This window comes from Malaclemys terrapin, chromosome 4 (genome assembly GCF_027887155.1).
Source record: "Malaclemys terrapin pileata isolate rMalTer1 chromosome 4, rMalTer1.hap1, whole genome shotgun sequence".
Taxonomy (NCBI): domain Eukaryota; kingdom Metazoa; phylum Chordata; order Testudines; family Emydidae; genus Malaclemys; species Malaclemys terrapin.
Genome location: NC_071508.1, coordinates 129,672,089 through 129,696,586, shown reverse-complemented (window position 1 = coordinate 129,696,586; position 24,498 = coordinate 129,672,089). Strand labels below are relative to the sequence as shown.

Below are 24,498 nucleotides of genomic sequence, written 5' to 3'. Positions count from 1 at the left end.
CTATCTTTAGAAATCTCACATTGATACCTTCTTTGTGTTTAGTCAAATCAGCAGTGAAAGTGTTCTTGAACAACATGTGCTGAGTCATCATCCGAGACTACTATAACACGACATATATGGCAGAATGCGGGTAAAATAGAGTCGGAGACATACAATTCTCCCCCAAAGGGTTCAGTCATAATTTAATTAACGCATTTTTTTTAACAAGCGTCATCAGCATGGAAACATGTCCTCTAGAATGGTGGCTGGAGCATGAAGGGGCATACGAATGTTTAGCATATCTGGCACGTAAATACCTTGCAATGCCGGCTACAAAAGTCCCACGTGAATGCCAGTTCTCACTGTCTGGTGACATTGTAAATAGGAAGTGGGAAGCATTATCTCCTATAAATGTAAACAAACTTGTTTGTCTTAGCAGTTGGCCGAACAAGAAGTAGGACTGAGTGGACTTGTAGGCTCTAAAGTTTTGCATTGTTTGAGTGCAGTTATGTAACAAAAAAAAAAAATCTACATTTGTAATTTATAATTTCACGATAAAAAGATTGCACTACAGTACTGGTATGAGGTGAATTGAAAAATACTGATTCTTTTGTTTAACATTTTTACAGTGCAAATGTTTTTAATCAAAAGTAATAATATAAAGTGAGCAGTGTACACTTTGTATTCTGTGTTGTAATTGAAATCAATATATTTGAAAATGTAGAAAAACATCCAAAAATATTTAATAAATTTCAGTTGGTATTCTATTGTTTAACCATGTGATTAATCGTGATTTTATTTTTTTTAGTTAATCGCATGAGTTAATTGCGATTAATCAACAGCCCTAATAATAATTATTATGAATAACAATAATAAATCTAATATAATTTCAGGGCTGCACGTGGAGAGGCATCAAATGATGGAGCAGTGAGGCAATAGTCCTCTGTATGACTCTGATATAACTACCTGGAATACTGAATTCAGTACTGGGAACCTTACTGCCAGAAAGATACTGAAAAACTGGATGGAATTCAGAGAAGATCGACTCAGATATGAGGAGGCTGAAGCCAAGGAACTGATTTATGAAGAAAGATTAGGATGGAGAAATATGCAGTCAAGCTAAGAGAGGACAAAAGATCTGGGACTTAATTATCTACAGCTATTTTAAAAGTGCAAAGAAGGCTAGAGTAAGTTATTTAGGGTGGTACATGGGGTATAACTAAGACTAATGGAATGAGCAGAGCTGACCTTGGGATCCAACAAAACCAGTGGCCAAGGTCTCCTCTGATTTTCTCTGTAAATGTCACACCTAGTCTCAGTTTATGGGACAACAGGTGTATGGACGATTGCAGAATACCCATATCAGAAGAGGTAGAGGATGCTCTTTGGGTGACCTAAGGATGTGGTAAACAGGGGAAGAGAGTTCATGGCATTTATCAAGACAACCCCATTCTTCCTAAAGTATTCCCAAAAGGAGTCATGAGTGGGTACAAATATTTCTCATCAATTCCTCCTGGCATTAGGCTTTTAGGGGGAGGGATTAACATTTTCAATTTAAGATTGGCACCTATATAATCATTGAGATCAGCAAGACCACTAGGGTTAAGAGAAACCTTCTTTGTCTGACTTCATCAAGGGAGCAACAATACTTCCCATTCTTCCTGAAAAGCAGAGTTAGAACAAGGAAACATAAACTAAGGACCCCAGAATTAAGAGATGTAGAGTATAACAAGGATCCCAGAAATTACAAGCAGTGATCAAAGAATAGATTCAGCTCCTAGTTGACCATCTTATTTAAGTATTTCTTGAGGTGTTCAGGAAAAGATGTCTAGACGGAGAGAAATTAATATATAGAATGTCAGATTTTGGCCACGTTACATTTTTTACTTCTCATCTCTAGAATGAGGATCAGTTCAAATATTTGGTGTTCAAATATTTGGATTATACCTTAGTAAGAGCTGGAGCTGCAGCAACAGATTCATCATGGTTTGACTACTCATTGCTACTGAAAATACTGCCTGAAAATGGCAGGAGACTGGAGAAATGTGACATCTTGTCTCTATCGAGAAGAAAGAGGGAAGAGCCAGTTCTCATCCAGGCCAAGCTTTTCCACAGTGCAACACAGGAATGTGTGGGAGGTGAGCATGAGGTATTTATCTACATTACAGGGATTAAGGTTTGTATCATTCTCACTGGACCAGGTTCCTCAAAGGAAGTTCTCCAAAGCTTTGCCTGCATCTGAAACAAGTGCATGGACTTCACTGGGGCAAAGATATTTTCTTTTTCCATGGAGGTGATATTAAATGCTTATGGATCATTTGTCACAATTGGAGTAAAAAAAAGTGCATAGGGGAGAAGATGCTCAAAAATAAGGAAGTGTAAACTGTATCATTATCCTATCAATCAATGTAAATTCCATAACGGACATTCATTTCTAGACAAATCATGCAGAGGCACTGCTCCCCTCCCCACCCCCCACTTAGTAGCATACACCTCACCAAACCACACACATCCCAAAGCATAAGTACGGCCATACTGAGTCAGACCAATGGTCCATCTAGCCCAGTATCCTGTCTTCCAACAGTGGCCAATGCCAGGTGCTTCAGAGGGAATGAACAGAACAGGAAATCATCAAGTGATCCAATCCGTGTCGTCCACTCCCAATGTCTGGCAACAGAGGCTAGGGACACTCAGAGCATGGTATTACATCCCTGCCTATACTGGCTAATAGCCATTGCTGGACATATCCTTAGGAACTTACCTGGTGTTTTTTTCATTATAGACGTAGTATCAATCGGACATTAAAATGATGTCCATGTAATAAAGAAGTAATAGCTAAGTTATGTCAACAGTCCATTCTATAGGTACCCAGAATCCCCCAAGAAGAAATGACCCCACAGAGGCACTTATTTCTTGTTAAATATTTACTACCATAGCCTAGGGAGGAAAGGTCACAATGTCAAGTAGCAAGAACTCCTTCCGCTGAACTTCTACTCTTGACTTTTCTGATAAATTTGTGTTGTGATAAATGAAAGGGGGGCAGGGGTAACTCCCTTTTATGGACACCCAGCCAGACATAAAATAGCTATAAAATCCTTCTTAGAAGTTGTTCTCTACTTGCTTTACCTGTAAAGGTTAAAAAGTCTTCCTGTATAGGTAAAAGAAAGGGAGTGGGCACCTGACCAAAAGAGCCAGGCTAGAACTTTTTAAAATTGGGAAAAAACTTCCCCTATTTTCTGTCTGTTGTTGTTCTCCGGAGAGAGGGAGAAGAGCAGCAATGCTGTAAGAAGCTTTGGGCCAGGTATGAAAAATCATCAGATCATACCTAGAATCTACTCGTTTGAAACCCCAAATATGTAAGTAGATCAGGAAATGTCTAGGAAGACACGATTAGGTTTATTTCTTTTTATTTCTTTATGGCTTGTGGACTCCTCTGTGCTAAACCTAAATGCTTTTGTTTTGCTTGTAACCTTTAAGCTGGACTGCAAGAAGGTCATTCTTGATGCTGAATTTTTGTAAGTGAGTTTTTTAAATCTAGTAATAGCCTGAGTTTTCAAATGTATTTCTTTCTTTTTGTTTTTAATAAAATTTACCTTTTTTAAGAACAGGATTGGATTTTGTGTCCTAAAAGGTTTGTACACATGTTGTTTAATTAGCTAGTGGCAACAGCTGATTTCCTTTGTTTTCTTTCTCAGTTCTTTCCCGGGGTGTGTGTGTGTGTGTGTGAAAGGGCTTGAGGGTATCTCACAGGAAGGAATTCCCAAGTGTGCCTTCCTGGGTTCTCAAAGGGGTTTTTGCACTTGGGTGGTGGCAGCATCTACCCATCCAACGTCAGAGAAAAACAACCTTGGGAGTTTAATACAAGCCTGGAGTGACCAGTATTAATTTTTTAGAATCCTTGTGGGCCCCCACCTTCTGCACTCAAAGTGCCAGAGTGGGGAATCAGCCTTGACATGTGTCATGCACCATTCTTTACACTCTTGCATTAAGTATGTAATAAAAGAACTGAAACTATACTGATTTTCCACTACATGCATCCGAAGAAGTGGGTATTCACCCACAAAAGCGCATGCTCCAATATGTCTGTTAGTCTATAAGTTGCCACAGAACTCTGCTGCTTTTACAGATCCAGACTAACACGGCTACCCCTTTGATACTTGAAACTATACTGTTCATTATAGTGAAGTCTTGTTACAACTCTCCCAGCACAAAATACTTACAAATAATTCCAGAAGCAGTTAATGCTAACCCACTCCAGCCCAGCCCATTGCTTTCTCTTCTAGCTATCTGAACCTCCCCATCCCTGTATAACCCACCCATGCCACCCCATTTGAACCCATCCCATCCTATCCCCAACCCATTCTAACAAAAAACATCCCATTCCATTCCAAATTCTTGTATAGCAACCCACCTATCTCCATATAACCCATTCCAACCTATCCCATTCTAACCCCTTGTACCCTAACCCATATCCATATAACCCTTCCAACCTATCCCATACTAACCCCTTGTACCCTAACCCACCTATGTCCATAGAACACATTCCAACCCAACCCACCTCATTCCAACCCATTGTTTCCCATTCTAACACACACCATCCCATTCCATTCCAACCCCTTGTATTCCAACCCAGTCTACATCCATGTAACCCATTCCAATCCATATAACTCATCCAACCCAACCCAGCCAATTCCAGCCCCCTGTATCCCAACCCAGTTGTGTGTAACCCATTCTAACACAACACATCCCATTCTTCCAGCCCTCTCTAACCCATCCCATCGCATTGCAGGCCATCAGTCCTAAGCAGCCCACCCCACAGCCCATTCTAACCCAGCATAGCCCATTGCAGTCTCACTCCTGCCACTCCAACCCTTCCACCTCATCCCACCCCAGGGTAACCCAATCTCACCCTCACTAGGCTTCCTGACCCATCCCACCTCAGGGTAACCCAGTCTCACCCTCACCAGGCTTCCTGACCCATCCCACCTCATCCCACCCCAGGGTAACCCAGTCTCACCCGCACCTGGCTTCCTGAGCCAGGGTCACCCAGTCTCATCCGCACGAGGCTTCCTGACCCCAGGGTAACCCAGTCTCACCAGCACCAGGCTTCCTGACCTGTCCCATTCGGGTGCAGCCCGGCCCAGGGTAACCTAGTCTGACCCACATCTCACCCCAGTGGCTCCCCCAACCCGGCCTCTCCTCTGAGCCGCGGGGCAGGGCAGGGCTGGGGCAGCTGGGCGGGATGGAGGCGGGCTCAGCCCCACTAGCTGAGCGGGGAGGAAGAGCTGGTCGGAGACGGAGCAGCCAGTCCTGGAACCGGGCTGGGCGGGGAGGCGGGAGCCTGGCCGAGCCCGATCCCGCCCCTCAGATGAGCCCAGGCGATATAAAGCCCGGGGCCGGAGGGTGAGGTGGGGTGCAGAGCTGGGAGCATTGGCTGGGTGAACATGGGTAACAGGGTCACCCGCGGGGACTTCGAGTGGGTTTACACGGAGCAGCCCCACACTCAGCGGCGGCGGGAGATCCTAGGTAGGCGCCGGCAGGGGGCAGCGGGCAGCGGCTGGCGGCAGCCGCCGCGGGGAGGGCGCGGGCGGGCACCTGCCTTCCCTGCTGCCGTGGCTGGGCTGGCCCGCGCAGCGAGACGGCGATGAGCGCCTTTGCCTGTTGTAATCCCGCTCCAGTGCCTGGCACTCCCAGCACTCCCGGGGCTGAGCCGCATCCCTCCGCTTTGCCTCTGGGGTCCCGGTGCTCGCTCGCCCATTCCCGCAGACAGAGCTTCCCCGCCGACACCTGCGTCCCCCGCGCCGCGGAGCCGCTGCAGCGCCCAGAGGGCGGCCCTGCCCTGCCCCTTCGGGGGACGCTGCTATCGTGGGAGCGTCTTTGTCTTCCTCGGTGGCTCTGAATCCCTGTGCATGCGTGAAAATCTTTCTTTGCCCTGTTACAGAGTAGCAGCCGTGTTAGTCTGTATCCGCAAAAAGAAGAACAGGAGTACTTGTGGCACCTTAGAGACTAACAAATGTATTAGAGCATAAGCTTTTGTGGACTACAGCCCACCTCTTTGGATGCATCCGAAGAAGTGGGCTGTAGTCCACGAAAGCTTATGCTCTAATACATTTGTTAGTCTCTAAGGTGCCACAAGTACTCCTGTTCTTCTTTCTTTGCCCTGTTTGTTAAACTGCTGTTTCCTCTTCTCGCTCTCTGGCCCCTTCCCCCCACAAACCCTGGGAGATTCACTCATGAGAGGGAAATCATCAGCAAACTGCTCTGGCCTAAGCCTGGAGGGTTAAACTGTTCAGCTGTGGCACGTTCTGCAGGAGAATTCCTACTTTAGCCTGCAAACTCTTATTACTGGAGCCTCCTGTCCTGCTTGCAAAGGAGGCACTGGCTTATTGCTATATCAGGTTTTCCTATAGCTAAATTACTTTAGACTGGAACTGATCCACCTTCCAAGCTGCTGCTGTTCACTCCAAAAGGGAACAGCAGGCCCATGAGCCATGTCTGGGCATTGTATTGAATTGTAACACAAATGTCAAGAGCTAGGAACTGAGTTGGGGCAAGTATAGATCAGACACTGATCAGGTGCACACTGCTCACTGAACATAAGAATGGCTATACTGTGTCAGACCAAAGGTCCATCCAGCCCAGTTTCCTGTCTACCAACAGTGGCCAATGCCAGGTGCCCCAGAGGGAGTGAACCTAACAAGCAATGATCAAGTGATCTCTCTTCTGCCATTCATCTCCACCCTCTGACAAACAGAGGCTAGCGACACCATTCCTTACCCATCCTGGCTAATACCTATTAATGGACTTAACCTCCATGAATGTATCTAGTTCTCTTTTAAACCCTGTTATAGTACTAGCCTTCACAACCTCCCCAGGCAAGGAGTTCCACAGATTGACTGTGTGCTGTGTGAAGAAAAACTTCCTTTTATTTGTTTTAAACCTGCTGCCCATTAATTTCATTTGGTGGCCCCTAGTTCTTATATTATGGGAACAAGTAAATAACTTTTCCTTATTCACTTTCTCCATACCACTCATGATTTTATATATCTCTATCATATTCCCCCCTAGTCTCCTCTTTTCCAAGCTGAAAAGTCCTAGCCTCTTTAATCTCTCCTCATAGGGGACCTATTCCAACCCCTAATCATTTCAGTTGCCCTTCTCTGAATCTTTTCTAATGCCAGTATATCTTTTTTTTGAGATGAGGAGACCACAGGTACTGCAGGGAAGAGCTGGATACAACTTTTCTGATGGTGTGTAAGAATGGCCTGCCAGGCCAAAGTTTGACAGGTTGGGGCAAAGAGGCCAGAAATTCATAGGACCCATGTCCTAGCTCCAGAAAAAAAAAATCCCATTCCAGTGACTCGCAACATGCCTTGTCATGGGTTAAAGCTGTAAAGATTTATAATAACCAGGGATTGGATCACCAGAAATATAGTACTTCAAAAACATTCAAATCTAGTTAAATCTTTAGTAAAATGAGGTCCTTGGGACACTTCCTCAAAAGTAGACTCATAGGCTTTAAGGTCAGAAGGCACCATCATGATCATCTAGTTCAGCATTTCTCAAATGCAGCCACCAGGGGCTTTTCATGCGGTCACAGCCTTGTGGGTGGTGAGGGGATGGGATGGGATGGGATTGGGGAGGGGGGCGGGAAAGAAAGCTGCCCCCTTCTGGAGCCACAAACACTGTAAGAGCAGGTGATCAGTGGGAGTTCACCACTTTTCTGGGGACAGTGGGACTCTGGCTTCCACCATGTGGAGGTGGGCTCCTTCCCCCAACCACAGGGTTTCAAGCTCTGGCCCCAGGTTCACCCACCACAGCCGTGGCCTCTGCTGCCTCCTCCAGCCCTCCATCTGGACCCCAAATTGTGCCCCCCCACACACACACACCTGCCTCCCCATCCAGGTCTTAATTTTTCTCCCAGCTTGCCGGGGCTGAGTAAGTCTGCTGTGAAAAGTAATATTAACAAATATCGCTTTTCACAGAAACAGACTTACTAGCTAGCAAGTCTAAAAACAACCAAAAAAGCAAAACATGCAAAGCACCTTATTTGTGTTTCTATTCCGTTTAGGTGCAGTAAAGAATAGAGACAACTGTCAATTATTTTGTCTGCAAAAAAAATTCTAAAATAAATTACAATGATTTGGACATGTATATATGCACATTTATTTGTTTTTTCTAAAGTTAATTAAGTATTTTAGGAAAAATTGTCAGAGTGGCCACAGTGAGGCCATCAAAAAATTTCTTCTGAGAACCCCTGATCTAGTTTGATCTCCTGCCCATTGCAGGCCACAGAACCTCACTCACCCAAGACCGCCCCTCTTCTCTCTCTCTCTCTCTCTCTCTCTCTCTCTCTTTTCTCCTCCCCCCTCCTCCCCCCCGGAGCCAGACACCTGTAATCTTTAAAAAACAAAAAAAACACTGTTCTAAGAGTAAAATTTTTATGTGAATGAGGAAAGAGCCTGGCCATTCCATTTATCAAACAGGCATTGAGTAGATTGACTGGGATTCCTAAATAAGCTAAATCTATTGAGTATATTGGTAGACAGCACATAAGAAAGTGTGTTCTGGTGTGTGTTTTCAGGGCTCTAGGCCAAGCCACAAAAATCACTGCTTTCCACTCATGTGTCACAGGGTATATTTCTGATTTGTACAACATGATGTCCACTTCCAGACTGCAATACAGGAATGTGTTTGTTATGGGGGCTACCTCTGAAAAACACTCATCAGCTGCAATTGTTATAGGAGACAGCTGTTGCTAATCTAAGTACTCGTGATATTCTCTCTTCCTGTGAAATGGGGCACAGCTCTTAAATGACTTGTAAAAGACGCAGATTTGTCTTATGGTTAAGACAGTAGAGTGGGACTCAGGAACTGAACCCAGAATTCCTGGCTCAGCCAGCCTTCCTGTAGGACTTCAGACAATTCAGTTAATTTTGCTGCTGTGTCTTAGTTCCCTATCTTTAAAACAGGATAATGCTTCTCTCTCCCACCTTTCATCTGTCCTGGCTAGTTAGATAGTAAGCTCTTCAGGGCAGAGACTCTTTAAGCACTGTACAAACATATAGCTCAGTGGGACCCTCATCTTGGGAGCGGGAGGGCATCTAGGCACTACCTTGAACCAGCTGTTACTGTAGCACAGGAAGCTTGTGATTAGGGCCAGTTCTAGGTGTGGGCAAGCAGAACGGTTGTTCTGAACACTAGCTTCCAGGGGGTGCTCAGTTGCTGTGCCATTTAGCTTTTTTTTTTTTTGCTCTGCTCCAAATGGCTGGCTTTTTGGGGACTCCATTCTGATTGGCTAGTGCCCCAAGGTACCGCCTCAATGAGTGGATGCACAATGTCTTTCTATACTCTGAGATATACTGAATCAGTCTTTTGCTTTTATCCACAGACATGGCCATCCTCTCACTGTCATATTCCTTGTCACCAATGGTTTTTCATTGACTTTTTTTCTGGATTGATGCAAAGGTGGACAATTGAGCAATACACTATGTAATTGGTTAGCCCAGGAGTGATGACCACTCCCTCCTGCTTGAATGGGCTATTACTGAGTCACATGATTCCCTGGTTAATCATTTTTTCACTCCAAGGCCATAATTTTCAACATAGTTACATTATTCTTTGTACACACATCTCACAATGACTGAGTATTGATAAGTTACAAGCTTTCCGTAGAGACTTCATATGCTACCCTTTATGGATAAACACCAAGGAAGCAATGTGTTACATGTATGAGTTTGTCAGGTCTCAGACAGGAGTTGCTTGTAAAGAACAATGTGAACCCTTTGCTAGTTAGCACCTTGGGTCACAGTGGGCCATTACCTGGGAATAGAACTAGTTGAATTTTTTCATTGAAACTTTTCTGATGAAACGTTCTCTCCTGAAATGAGAATTTTAACAGAAAAAATTCGTGGTTTTTAAATGTTTCATTTTTCCTTTGAATTTTGTTGAAAAATTGGAAGTTGTTTTGGTCTCCTCTTTCCCCAACTCCCATTTCCATTTCTCTCCCTTTCTTTTTCCATTTTGTCACTGAAAAAGGATGTTTGGGAGATGGTGATTAGAAAAATAAAAAAAATCAGACTTCAAAATATGTTCACTATTTTCTGACCATCTCGTTTTGTGAGCCAGTAATGTTCACCCTCCACAATTGGTACTAACTGCCCATTGCTGAGAAGGTGAGTTTCAAGATTTTGATTATACAATATAGGTTCTGTCTACCTGATGGATAGACTGTCTATCTTATGTCACAGCAGCAGAGTTCAACAGGATTGGAACTGCTGACTATCCCACGATTTAACTTCATACCTGAACAGGGGCAAAGGAGGAACAGGACTTGTTCCCTTAGCCTGTTTGTGCCCTTCCCGCCCCCCCCCCCCCCCTTCCATCTCTTGCTTTCATTTTTGCCCTCTGTTTGAATTTTATTGCTCTTATTCTCCAATTTTTCTTCATCTTATTCTTTTTTTTTCCTTTTTCCCCTCAGCCTCCTGAGGTTCTGTTCCTACCCATTATTCTCCCCCTGCCCTGTTGTCTTTCTCACTTTCACGCTCCTCCTTATGGTTATCCCATTATTTGAGAGCTGACAAAGTGCCTGGTACTGTATCCCATACAGACTAGAAATATCTTCACTTCTTCCCCCTGCCTTGTAGTGTTAAGGGTAGGGGAAGCCCTTGCTGACTCCTTCTACTTGCTTACTAGTTAATCATTAACCTTTATACTCTGCATAGCATAAGACAGATAATTTATAGAAAAGAGAGAGGGCACAATCAGCCCTGGTCATGCAGGGCTTCATACACGTCAATACTCTACTGTCCCTGATCAGACATGGGCTAGAGGGTATGGTGCAGTGCAGGAGATGTCCTATGTATGCAACCAGGTATAATAAGATTGAAAACAATCCTGGACTCTGAGATGAGTTCCTGTCTGCATCCTGTAAAACTTGCCCATACCGGTATTGCCCTGGCCTCTTCTTATCAGGACGTGCTGTGTCACTGCCTGGCCCATACTTTTCACCCACAGAGGGTGGTGCCAATTCTTAACGGTAAGAGTACATCATTTAAAAATCAATAACTCAAACACAATGAATGTTAGTTTCACTTAGATAAAGGCATCCAGATACCACAATGAGCAGAATATTAAAGCCTAGATAGAATGAGACCTCACTTGCATGCATGATCAAATCTAGTTTATAGAACCATTCTAATAAACTTTACTGGAGAATGGTGTTTTGCTTCACAGAACTTACTTTAAAAGAACAGAGGTGCTTAAATACAGCTGAGCTAAAGACTGAATCAGTTAACCTTGCCTGTGACTGGCTTTGCATGTTATAGCTGAAAGTGATTTACCTTTTAACTTGAAATCTAATTACCAGGTCTCTAGAATGACAAATTAATTTTGTTCCCTGTTAAGGAAAACAGTGTAATTGATGTACAGTCAACCTGTGGAACTCTTTGCCAGGGGGATGTTGTGAAGGCCAAAACTATAATTGTGTTTATATTTAAAAAAAAAAAAATAGAAGTTCATGGTCCATCAATGGCTATTAGCCAGGGTGGTCAGGGATGCATCCCCATGCTATGGGTGTCCCTAAGCCTCTGAATGCCACATGCTGGGACTGAATCACTTGATAATTGCCCTGTTCTGTCCATTCTCTTTGAAGCATCTGGCATTGGTCACTGTTGGAAGACAGGGTATTGGGCTAGATGGAGCATTGATCCGACCCAGTATGACCATTCTTTTGTTCTGACAATACAGGGTAAGTCTTTTGTGAAAGACTTATTCCTATATGTACAGCACTGCAGTGGTGCAGCTGTACCAGTATAACTGTGCTGCTGCAGCATATCTGGTGAAGATGCTCTATGCCAATGGGGTTGAGCTCTTCTGTTGGAATAAAAAAAAAACCCCACCTGCGCAAGCAGCATATGCTATGTCGACAGGAGAACCTCTCCCGCTGACAGTGCTGTGCACACAAGCGCTTATGTTTGTGTAACTTGGGTGTGAATGAGCAAGATAAGTTTTGCTGACATAAGCTGTAGTGTAGACATAGCCTTAGTGAGCAACTGCAAGAAATCACCATTGTTTTCTGGTGTCTGACTTTGTGATTGAATCCATGCCCTAGAGGCTATTTGGCTGCTATGTCTACACTAGCAATTTTATTGGTGTACCTTATGTTGTTCAAGGGTATGTGTGTGTGTGTGTGTGTGTGTGTGGGAAACATGACAAGTTACACCAACAGGAGTGCCAGTGTGGACAGTGCTATGTCGGCGGGAGACACTCTCCTGCTGACATAGCTACAGGCGCTTGATGGGGGTGGTTTAATTAAGTTGACAGCATAGAGAGGCTACACGGAAGATCTTACTGCAGCCCAGCTGCATCGGTACGTGGCCTAAGGCTGTTTTTACTATGTATCCTGCAGTACATTGGGCACCTTACTGTACCTAAAAAGCACTCCCTGTGATGAATAAGTTCAAAATGGCTGCTGTTGACTATCTATTATGCTTCTCTCATGGAGACTTTACACTGTCTTCATTGATTCTTTAAATCTGAAATAAACCATCCCAACTGAAAGCCCAGATATGGTCAGGGAACATCACAACCAACCTCTCATTTAGACTAAATATTTTATATTTTACTTGCTCAAATTAAGACAAACTGAAGTTCAGATTGTAAAAATGTTCCTTACTTTTGTATATTTTGACTCCTTGAGTGACTTTTCAGAAGTATTTAGGCTAGTGTCCTACATTTTTGGTCCTTGGTCTTCTAATAGCAAATACTTTTCTAATTATAATACCCCCAGTAATACTGGCTTTGCTCTATCCCTCAATATCAAACTGTCACTTTTGGGCCAACGTTGAGAATAACACCAAATCACCACAAACATCCCATCATTGCAGTGTCTCTTGTCACTCAACAGCATACCTGGTGGTTAATTAAAAGTTGTATTGAGGGTTTCTGAACGGAATCTATCCAGTCCTCATCTGGTTCTCTCTACAAGGGAATAGAGAAATTAGGAGATCCTTGGCTACCTATGGGGGAATATATTACCTCACCTAGGCCGAGAGGGGGAGAGGGAGTTTAAGGGTTGGTGAGTGTAACATTTCTGTATCTAAAGCCATCTGGTTTATCATGATACATTATGTGGTGCTAGTATCCCCAAGTTAGCTTGCTGGGGGTTGTGGGTGAAGGGAGGGATTAAAACACAAAAAAGGGCTTGTTCATTCTGGTGAGCTGCTGAAAAACACAAAGCCTTTTCATGAGAGAATGGAGTGAAAATATATTTACTTTGATCCTTCTTCCATATAAATGCCAGATCAATTAAAGGGCGCAGCAGTGTGGTAAGGTTAAATATGCTGTGCTTTTTGGTGCCTCTTATTTGTTCTGGCAGGGAGTCACTTCAGAGTGACTTCATGTTTGTTTAACAGGGCACTGTCCTGGAGGCCCAGGTGTCACTGGGTTTTTTCCCCCCTTTGCTTATAAGGCCCTTTGAAAGCCTGGTGTGAAGAGGAATGTCTTTACTTCCATTGCACATGCATGTTGCTATTATTGTCATCTAGTCATGAGTCAAAGTAAAGAGGAGCATGAGGGAATAAAACTTCCCCTCTCTGCTAAACAGAAGTATAGTTCCAACCCCTGGTTCTTTAGAGCTCCCTTTCCTTACTTGGCATACAGCCTCCCTTCTGTCTTTCTCTCTAATATGCTGTGCATAGTTATGCTACTATAAACATTAAATATACGATGTAAGCATCTCATGTCAGCAAGGAGAAATGCCCCCACTGTCCTGCCACTGGCAGCTGCAGGCCTGATGGATCTCCACCTCTTGTTCTGCATGTGAGAAGGGACCACCTGCTCAGCTCTCTCTGAGGCAACACTAGGGGGAGCCCAGAGCAAGAGATCAACTGCCATTCTTGATGCAGAGGGGGAGCCCGGAGCAGTAGCCTCGGACAATATTAGTAGGTTTTATCCCCTACTTTTTTCAACATGGCAAGAAATGATTTCTCCAATTGTAATTGGAAATCTCTATTTGTGTAGTTATAATCCTGCCCTGCACCCATTTGACTGAGGGGTCTTAGATGTGGGAAGACTAATTCCACAGCACCAGTTTAACATATGACATTAATATGCTACAGTATTTTCAAAACCATTTTTGACTGGGGTGACCTCAGTGAGTAACTACTAGTTAGTGACTTGTAGCGTACTAATGCTCCTCATTCTGAACCTTTTCAAGGGATATTTTTAGGGTAAACTTCCTTAATTTTGTTGCTAGTAACTTAGATGATTAAAAGAAATAATTACAAAATGTTTTTTTCCCATACACAAAGAACAGCTATCTACTTTCAATCAGTGACCTTCATTGCATAAGATGAAGGTGGTGGTGCGGGGGGGAACCCTACAAAATAAAAGTAAGGTTTCAGAGTGGTAGCCGTGTTAGTCTGTATCAGCAAAAAGAATGTGGAGTACTTGAGGCACGTCCATGAAAGAGCACAGTGCCTGGAGCAGGCTGCCTTTGAATACAAAATGGCAGGTAGCTCTGCAGGGAGGGGATGTCTCCATTCTAAAAGTGCAGTGGTTGGCACCAGGGGGCTACTACCCCTGAATGGATCTTTAATGGTTCCCATTCGAGCAGATTACTGTCATACCATTGAAAAAGGTCCACAGTAATTATCTTGCATACACTGCAGTTTATTTGAGAAGAAATTACACAAGCGGTAAAGGGTTACACTAAGCAAATAACTCTTATGTTAGACATTAAGAACTATATGTTAAGAGCTATACATTCCTCTTAGCGAGCCTCTCTTTCACAAAGATACACAAACAGGCCCTGTACTAGCCTCACACAGTTCCTGCTTGGCAAACAGAGAAGGTGGTTACCAATTCTATGGACGGCTTCTTCTCTCCAGGTCTGGTCTCCTCAGCCCTCTGGTCTGTCTCGGATTCCCTCGAGGCAAGGCCTTGGCTGCCTGGAGACCCTTCTGGTTCACAGTCCTACTTGAGCCCATGGAGCAGAGTTTTGGCTACTCTGTCTAGCAGCATTAAGCGTTTTAATTAAGGAATCCCTCAACAGTAATTTAATTTGCTTGATTTTTATACTTTATTTCCTCAAAGGAGTCACATGTCTTAAAAACATGCCCAGTGGGCGTGTGGGTACTAATTTTTACCCAATTAATACTTTAGGAGGAGACTGCAGAGTGATGCCAACTGAACATTACCCCACATTCACTCCCTTATCAATCATTCACTTCAGCCCCCTGTGTGATGTACTTCAACGGGGTCGAGATGCCCCGGTCAGCCCAGGCTCCACTCAAGATGTTCTACACGTGTTGTTTGCTTTCAAGTGGACATATTTACTGACTCAAAGATCAGTATTAATCATACACCCAGCATGGAGCCAGTCAGTTTCACCTCTGGCATCCGCCTGATGCTAAGAGAAGGATTCTGTTCCCAGAATTCTCTTTTGCAGTTCAGTTATGTCAAGATATGTTCTCACACCATTCATTCAGTATGGCCACACCAATGTGGCACCATCCCAACACAGTGCAGCCTTCACTTGCTTCCATTGTGCAATGCAAGTAGTCAGTGTTTGTTTAGTCACTTTTCCTAGTCAGGGTCTCAGACTCTAGTCCAATGCTGTAATGTTTGAGCCAAAAATGCTGCAGGGGAACATCCTTGGTGTTAAAAATCTGTTACCTCTGGAACCATTCACAACCTTTCACGCTATACAAGCCCTATTTAAGCAAAAAGCAAATTGAGGTAGGCTCTGCCCAGATTCCCCTTGAGCTACTCTTGCACAGTCTGTACTAATAATACCACCTACCATTCAGGATGCTTTACTAACTTGCAGTGCTGCAACAAAGGGCTGAAATGTCTATTAAAACATGAGTTTTCCTACCTGTAGTGCTGCACAGGCAATTTAAGAAAGTCTCGTATAAGGCTACTTGAAGAAACAATGTTTCTGTTTAGGACCTGCCAAGGGCTGATAGCTATTTTTAGGCCACATAGGCCAAAGAACTTAGGCATCCATGAAAAGTTATGGTAGTATCACAGGCTCTGAATGTGTATTACTTTTTTCAGGTGGAAACATTTGTTCTTTCTTCCTATGCCTTTTGGAATACCTTAGCCTGATTCATAAATAAATGTTGACCTTGTATAAAACACCCACTTTGACATAGCTCTTCTTAGTCAATGGATCTCATTCATCTGCATGTCTTCTTTTAGTTATGGTTAAACTGCAATTATCAATTATGATTGACTATTCTAAGGGATGAAATTTACCCTTTATATTAAAGTTGAGTCTCATTAGCATGTGCCATGATGTTTTGCATATGTCAGAGCAACAAAGTAATGAATACTTTGCATGTGCTGCTCTCATGAACTAGGAGGCCTTTAAGAGCCTTTTTTTTTTTTTTTTCCTGCTGTATGTAAGTACAGCAAGCCTAGCAATCTCAGCGATTCTTTTCAATTCTATTTTCTGGCAGTGCAATAATGGCATAGGAGACTAAAGGGTATGTGAAAAATAGTCAACAAATGTTTGGCAGTATTAACCTAAGGACAATCTTTCTGTGCTACCAACTATTATGCCAGAATTTACCTCGGGGTTTCTTACATACAGTGTTCCTGAAATTAACCAGTCTTGTTCCTGAGCTAAACTTATGCAGATAGTAAGGTACTTGTATTGACTGCAAGCTCTTTTCTGTACTTATTACTGTATCTTTCAATACAATCAGGCATGATCAGAAAATGTTGCTTTCAGATGTGGCTGGTGCCTACATTCTAGTACAAGGTATTGTGTATATTGCACAATCAGTCAACTATTCTATTATCTTTTAAATATGTAGGCAAAAATACTCTAAGCCACTAAATGGCTTTGAAATAATGGACAAACATCTGAATTGTGTAACTATTCAGGAGATGCTTTCCTTTTAATACATGAGTAGACAGACCTCTTTCCTGTGGGTGTTTTTGTTAGGTAGAAATGCACTGTTTGTGGTTTAATGCCTACAGTGGGCAATCTGACCAAAGGACTGCATCCTTCAGGATGAGATGTTATGTGACGGCCTTGTGCCTTAATGCTGCTAGCTGGCTGGGTATTGAGAAATGATCCCATGGCATACTAAAATAAATCTACTAACTTCATCTGAAATAAGAACGTGGCAGTTGTTTAATTATGTATGTTTATACAGCACCTAATCACAGTTGCCAACTTTCACGTGGTAAATGAGCACCCTGATTTTCACAATAAGCCAAAAATCAAGTTAATACCATTTCAAAACAAGCCAATCCCTCAGAACCCCAGCACTCTGACTAGATTCCCCCAGTATGGAGTCTGGGGCTGGTGGGCCCACTGTGCACACCCTTGCTCCTGCTTGCTGAGAGCCGATCAAAAAAAAAAAAGGCTACAAGCCCAACAAGCTACAAGCCAAAAATTAGCCAACCAGCAACTCACAAGCTCATTAAGCCAAAAACAAGCCCAATTTCTGCAGTTTTTTCCCCCACGGGTTTGGCATGTCTGCACCTAATACAACAGGTTCCTGGTCTGTGACTAGGGCTCATACATGCTTTGGTAATAAGAATAAAAAAAGTGATGTTACAAGCTTCTCAGGGCTGGGTGTGCCTTCCTGTGTATTTGTACAGAGCCCAGCACAATGGGGCCTCTAGGAACCTCCACGTTATAAATAATACTGAATTACTGAGATTATGAACGTTCACTTTTCTATTTAATTGAATCCTTTTTTTAGTACAAAACTTCCATATCTTGTATGTGTTACAACTGTCACTGCTGGCAAAGTCACAGGACTTATTTGCATTGCCTCCGATGTTTACAGTATCCACAGCAGCACTGTTCCACACCTTCATAATCTGATCTTGATGAAATAGCAAATGTGATGTAATGGTCAGATGACATTTACTTGTCTAATTATAAAAAATTCACCCATCACCCAGTGTGGACACAAATACAGTTTGCAGCCACAGTTCCCAGATTAAGGAATTGATCCTGTAACTTTCCCCATGTGAGTTATACTTACTAATATGTGTACTGCAGAAATAAAAGGCTCCAAAGATGGGTGATAAGGACATAGAATCTCATGTGAGGAAAAACTGGAAAGGATATAGGATCTTTTAAAAGAGGGGACCTAATAGGAGGCTATAATGAAATGGGGCACAAAAAGTAAATTGCACATTCTTGTGGGTTTTGTTTTTTTTCTCTTGTAAATCAAGTGGGCATTCAACAAAACCAGAAGGGAACATATTTAAGCTGATAAAAGGAAATACATCTTTACATATGTAACTTATGAATTCATTGCTGCATGATATCTTGAAGCAAAGAGCTCCTTGTGGTTCAAGATCAGACTACTTGGCATGGGGGAGAACATCCAATCGAATAAGGATATAAAACCTCATTCCATAATTGCCTTCTTTAGAATTTCTTGCACCTTTCCTTGAAGCATATGGTATTGGCCATAATGAGATGTTACTGGGTTGCAGAGACTGATTCTTACCCTGCATTACTAAATTAACTCCTCTTCATCCTCAATCACAATCTGAACTAATCCCACCCAATCAACCCTCCTGCTCCCAAGCAAGAGCGTGAGTAGAGATGCCAAGATTTCCCCACAGTATATTTAGTCAAATTAATCTGATTTCATTGTAAAGCATAAATCATAATTTATGGAATGTGTAATACTTTCTGGAAGAATCTGAATTCATGATCTTTATGTAAAACATATGGTTTCTTCTTCTTTGACAACATTGTCACTATCAAAGTGCATGATGCTCCATGAATACCCACAGCTCCTGTTATGGGCACTTAAAGTGACAAATTCTCTGCATTTATATAGCACCTTCCTCCAAGGATTTCAGTGTTTCCCAATAGCTAGTATTAACTGGAAATGCTGAGCACTGTTAATATCTTTTACTACACACTAATTCTATCCCATCATGTTGTGTAAATTGAGGGTTAGCGGTTAAAATAGAATTTCTTATAGATACACACCCAACAGAGTAAAGTGCTAAATAGGACACCCTGATCAATTAAAGGAGTATGTTGCCAAATACTTTACATCTTTTATATCGGAAGCATGTTCCTACCATATAACAAATGTCTTGTAATGGATCTCTAATGCTGTAGCTACATATATTGATAACTACTTAAAATTGGATTGGACTTAGCATTTTAGTAAAAGTTCTGTAGGCAGCAATCTTGAACTAGCCTGGGGGATAAATCAGATGTCTTATCTCTTTGCAATATCTTTCCATGGTGCTGTGAAGACCCACAATCAGAACTATATCAGGTTATTATGGATTTTTCTGGGTGGCATTCTTACCTGTCCCTGGTGTGTAACTTTACTAAGGCTAATGAACACAAAGATATGGAAATCTACCACTTATCTTCCTTCCTTTCTCCCGATAATTATAGCATTGGTTTCTCTTATGATGTCAGTGCAAACAAGGACTGGTTCCTGATGTAACCATTGGTGATTTTAAAAAGGTCAGATTAATGAGTAAAATGCTAGTGTTTTTCCCTTATTGGGGCCTGTAAAAAAGAGCACAACAGTACTCTATGGATGTGTCTTGTGTTCAGTATTCTGCCCCCCTGCTAGCTCCCCTGGTTTGTGGGTGTCAAAACACCTCTGTCTACTTTGGAGTCCATTCTGTGGTTCTATCATCAATCTGCTGTTATCCAGAGCAGAGAAATGTCAATCGGATCAGGTTAAGTAGCCAGGGGATTGACTTGCTTGATACAAGGTGCTCCTGCAGTTTTTAATTTAGTGGCTCTTAGGATACAACCACAAATCCCCCATCCCATCAGGGCTGTACACTTGCTCAAGAGAGGCTTGGTGCGGAGTAACAGTGTTTGAAACTATTCTTTCAGTAGGGTTAATGCACACCGCATGGAAGTAATTCTGTACCTGTGCATTACTTTCTGAATGACTAGGCCCCTGTGCATAAACTTTTAATGGAAGAAATTAGAGAGGAATGCCATGTGGTGACCATGCTTACTTTCCTGATACTTAATGAGTTGTTTTGTTTTTTTCCCCCCCCTTCAGCCAAATATCCAACAATTAAATCTTTAATGGGACCAGATCCCCACTTAAAATGGATTGTGTCTGGAATGGTGTTGACACAGCTTCTAGCCTGCTACTTGGTGAAAGCTTTATCTTGGAAATGGATTTTCTTCTGGGCTTATGCTTTTGGGGGCTGCATCAATCACTCAATGGCGCTAGCGATCCATGATATTTCACACAATGTTGCCTTTGGTAACAAGCAGGCTAAGTGGAATAGATGGTTTGCAGTCTTTGCCAACCTGCCATTTGGACTTCCTTACTCTGCCTCCTTCAAGAAATACCACATCGACCATCATCGATACCTTGGTGGAGACACTTTGGATGTGGATGTTCCAACCGACTTCGAAGGCTGGTTCTTTTGCACTCCATTTCGGAAATTTATTTGGCTCATCCTCCAACCATTCTTCTATGGCCTGAGACCTCTTTACGTGAACCCTAAAGCAGTTACTCAGATGGAAATATTTAATGCCCTGGTACAATTCTCTATTGATTTTATAATCTACTACTTATGGGGCCTGAAGCCTGTTATTTATTTAATAGCAGGCACATTACTTTGCATGGGTTTGCATCCTATTGCTGGGCACTTCATAGCAGAACATTACATGTTCTTAAAAGGCTACGAAACCTATTCTTATTATGGACCTCTCAACTGGATCACCTTTAATGCAGGCTACCATATGGAGCACCATGATTTCCCCAGCATTCCTGGATGCAAGCTGCCAATGGTAAGCATATATGTGGATCCTTGTAAAAGTTGCTAGAGTAGCTTAATTTGGAATGGCTTGTATTATAGCAATAGCCATTTTTAACTAAGGCTAAAGCATATCTTTCAAACTGCCAAAAGACCGTTGTGGGAGAAAATAGAGGTCAAAGATCCAAAAATGGGAGTGTGGGGGAGAGTTACACACAGACAGTGCAAGAGGGTTTAACAATATGATAGAAATTTCTTTTGCATGAAAAACATTACCTAAGAGTTCCAATTCTTCAACTTCCTAAGTTCGGCCTCTTCAGCTTATTGTGGCGTACAATAGATGTGCAATGGTGGAAACAGATTAGTAGATTTTATGGGATGGAGGTACATCTAGGTCTAAAATGGTGCCCTCAATATATGGGCAGAGGACTGGAATGGGGGGGGCATGCCCCCCCATTTTCTCAAATGAGAAGGGGGAGTGCAGGGGTGGGGCTTCGGGGGGGGGGGGAGGACACAAACAGTGTGGGAGGGCAGGGCCATGGTTCGGGTGCTCATGCCCCCCCCTCCCCTTTAGAGAGCTTCTGCTGCTCCTGTATATGGGGATAGCTGAGATGGCTGCTGTGTCAGCTGCGTATACTAAGGTCTGGTCTACACTACCCGCCTGAATCAGCGGGTAGAAATCGACCTCTCGGGGATCGATTTATCACGTCCCGTCGGGACGCGACAATCGATCCCCGAATCGGCGCTCTAACTCCACCAGCGGAGGTGGGAGTAAGCGCCGCCGACAAAAAGCGGCAGAAGTCGATTTTGCCGCCGTCCTCACAACGGGGTAAGTCGGCTGCAATACGTCGAATTCAGCTACGCTATTCACGTAGCTGAATTTGCGTATCTTAAATCGACTCCCCCCTGTAGTGTAGATGTAGCCTAAGTCTGCACTGGAACATTCTACTCAGAATACCAGATCCTGGGGTGGCTCAGATTATTTAAATTTTAGTGTAAAAATTCTCTTTGGCTGTTCTTGAACAGGATCTGTGAATAGCTTAAAAATGAGTTGGCTGCTTCTGTGTAAACTAGAAACAGCAGCAATTTATCAAGTGAAACTTGTCCAGTGATCAGCTCACCAGTTGAGTTGTAGAGAAGTGTAATTGCAGACCCTGTTTGGTGCTGAACAGAACACATGGGCTTGGATTCAGCCTCACAGAGTTGACTAACTTGACACAGACAACGGGGCAAGTTAATGGAGTAGCTGATATGGGACTTGGTTGATAAAGAATTAGAGGAGGGTAATGTGATTAATGCAAATCAACATGGGTTTATGGAAAATAGATTCCCTCAAAATGACTTTTTTTATGAGATTACAAGTCTGGTTGAAAAAGGTAATAGTCTTGACATAATATACTTAGGCTTCTGTAAGGCGTTTGATTGGTACTGCATGACATTTTGATTAAAAAGCTAGAATGATCTAAATAATATGGCACACGTTTAAATGGATTTAAAATGGCTAACCCATTCAATTATGATTCCTTTTTTATAGGTTTCAAAATGTATGTTTCTAGTGGGGGGCCTGTAGGGAACAGTTCTTCACCCTATGCTATTTAACACTTTTATCTATCACCTGGAAGAAAATCATCACTGATAAAGCTTGCAGATGACCCAAAAATGGGGGGAGTGGCAAATAAGAGGACAGGTCACTAATTCAGAGCAATCTGAATAGCTTGATAAACTGGGTGCAAACAATACAATATTATTTCAGTATGGCTCAAAGTAAATGTACACATCTAGGAGCAATGAATGTAGGCCACACTTAGATAATGAGGGACTCTGCCCTGGAAAGTAGTAACTCTGTGAAAAAGATTTGGTGGTCATGGGGAATAATCAATTGAACATGAGCTGCCAGTATGATGCTGTGGCCAAAAAGAAGTTAATGCAAACCTGGGGATGCATAAATGGGAATCTTGAGTAGACGTTTTTACCTCCTTATTTGGCAGTGGTGCAACTGCTGGTGAAATAGTGTGTCCAGTTCTGGTGCTCATAGTTCAAGAAGGCTGCTGATAAACTGGAGAGGGTTCAGAGAAAAGCCATGAAGAATGTTTAAAGGATTAGAAACCTGCCTTAGCGTTAAGACTCATGGAGCTCAATTTTTTTTTTAGCTTAACCAAGAGAAGTTTAAGGGGTGACTTGATTAGTCTAGAAGTATTTATGTGGGGAATGAATATTTGATAACTAGCTTTTCAGTCTAGCAGAGAAAGTTTTAACATGATCCATGTAAGGCATGTGTTCCAGACTACTGAGACCTGAAAAAGGGACACTAGCAAAAAAACCAGTAATGTGACCCCTGCTTCTTCATGGCACTCAAACAACCACTGGTGCCTCTTCCCACCTCCTCACTGATGCATCCGGGGGGAGGGAGGAGGATACTGTATAAAATGGGCAGGTGCGGGGGACACGGGAGAATGGCGGAACTAGTTAAGAGTCATGGACTTGTCTGGAAGCATGTTCAATGTGCAGGTCAGTGTGTACAGACTACTCTGGTTTTTGGATCTTGGAGGGAGATACAAAGAGAAGGAAACGAATATGTTGTGATTATGACAAACTTTTAAAGTTATTGCACATTGGAGCTGCGGAAAACTTTCTGAACGTCTTTGACAGAAAATAGCTTTTGGCAAATGTGGAAATTTTTGCAAACTACTTTTTTGGTAGAAATTTTTGACTTTAATCAGAAACATCAAAATTGAACATTTTTTCCCTTCACTCTTCAGTTACCAAAAACCCCAAAATGCTGGAGACCAACTTAGAAGAAAACAGAACTAATTTTTGCAGGGAAAACATTTGTTCAATCAGCTCTATTGCACAAAATTCACAACATTACCAAATACATTTTTATGTTTCTAATTTCTATTTTAACAGCAAGCACCTGACCCACCTGGAGCATCCTTGTCCAAAGGCAGTGGCTAGAGTAACTGTAGTGAGCTTAAACCTAGCTCTTTCAAGGGAATAACTCCTGGCCCTCAAAGTCCTGTGTAATTTTGTGGTCAGGACAACCAATGGAAGGCGCCACTGGAACAGGCCAAATATGTAGGTGATAATATAGTATTGCATATATTTAGAGTGGTTATATTGTACCTGCTTAATATTAATGAGCATTCAGGGCTTTAGACACTACAAAAATCCTTCAGTTCAATAGATCAAGGACTAACAAATGCATGCTGCTACTCCAGGGAGCTGTGATAAAATTATGGGCTATATCACAATGCACAAGTACTGCAACAGTTGGAGGGACCATTTTGTGCACATGCTGCACTGGCTCACTTAAAGGAGACAGGCTAGGATGGAATGAGTGGCCCTCAAAAATACTCTGCTGTATTGATGGTTAAAAAATTGATTGTCGAATAAATTATTTGAATGTGGTAACATTTCTTGAAATAACTTACTTCATTAGGTCTACTTAACTGCAGCGCTTAACCTTGGACTTGTTGAATCCTCTAATATAGTTGGTTCTTTAGATGTAGAACCTTTAGCGTTATCTATCAGCAAGTACGTAATGGGAGCTGTTTGAGTATGATCAGGTCTCACACATAATGGGGAAATGAGGGAATAAATGGACCTTGTACTGCACTTTCATTTGTTTATCAGAAATTGATATTTAGCTTCATTTTCTATCACAGATGGCTCATTCAGAATGTCCCAAGCAACATGTTTGCCATTGGAAAAACATGCATCAGTGTGACCCTCGGATCTCTGAATAGAAACAGGAACCATTAGGCTATGCTGTAA

General features: G+C 42.6%; 1 protein-coding gene and 1 long non-coding RNA gene across 2 annotated transcripts in view; one reads left to right on the top strand and one right to left on the bottom strand.

Moving 5' to 3' along the window:
- LOC128835557 (uncharacterized) overlaps positions 1 to 15,020 on the bottom strand; it is a 37,207-nt gene extending 22,187 nt beyond the window's left edge. Inside the window, exon 1 of the long non-coding RNA XR_008444672.1 lies at positions 14,842 to 15,020. This is a non-coding gene — a long non-coding RNA (uncharacterized LOC128835557). The remainder of the gene's footprint in view (positions 1 to 14,841) is intronic.
- Positions 742 to 24,498, top strand: part of DEGS2 (delta 4-desaturase, sphingolipid 2) — a 30,719-nt gene continuing 6,962 nt past the window's right edge. The window contains exons 1-2 of the mRNA XM_054025095.1: positions 742 to 5,505; positions 20,016 to 20,758. Of these exons, the coding sequence (XP_053881070.1) occupies positions 5,424 to 5,505; positions 20,016 to 20,758 (825 nt within the window). The 5' untranslated portion in view covers positions 742 to 5,423. The remainder of the gene's footprint in view (positions 5,506 to 20,015; positions 20,759 to 24,498) is intronic.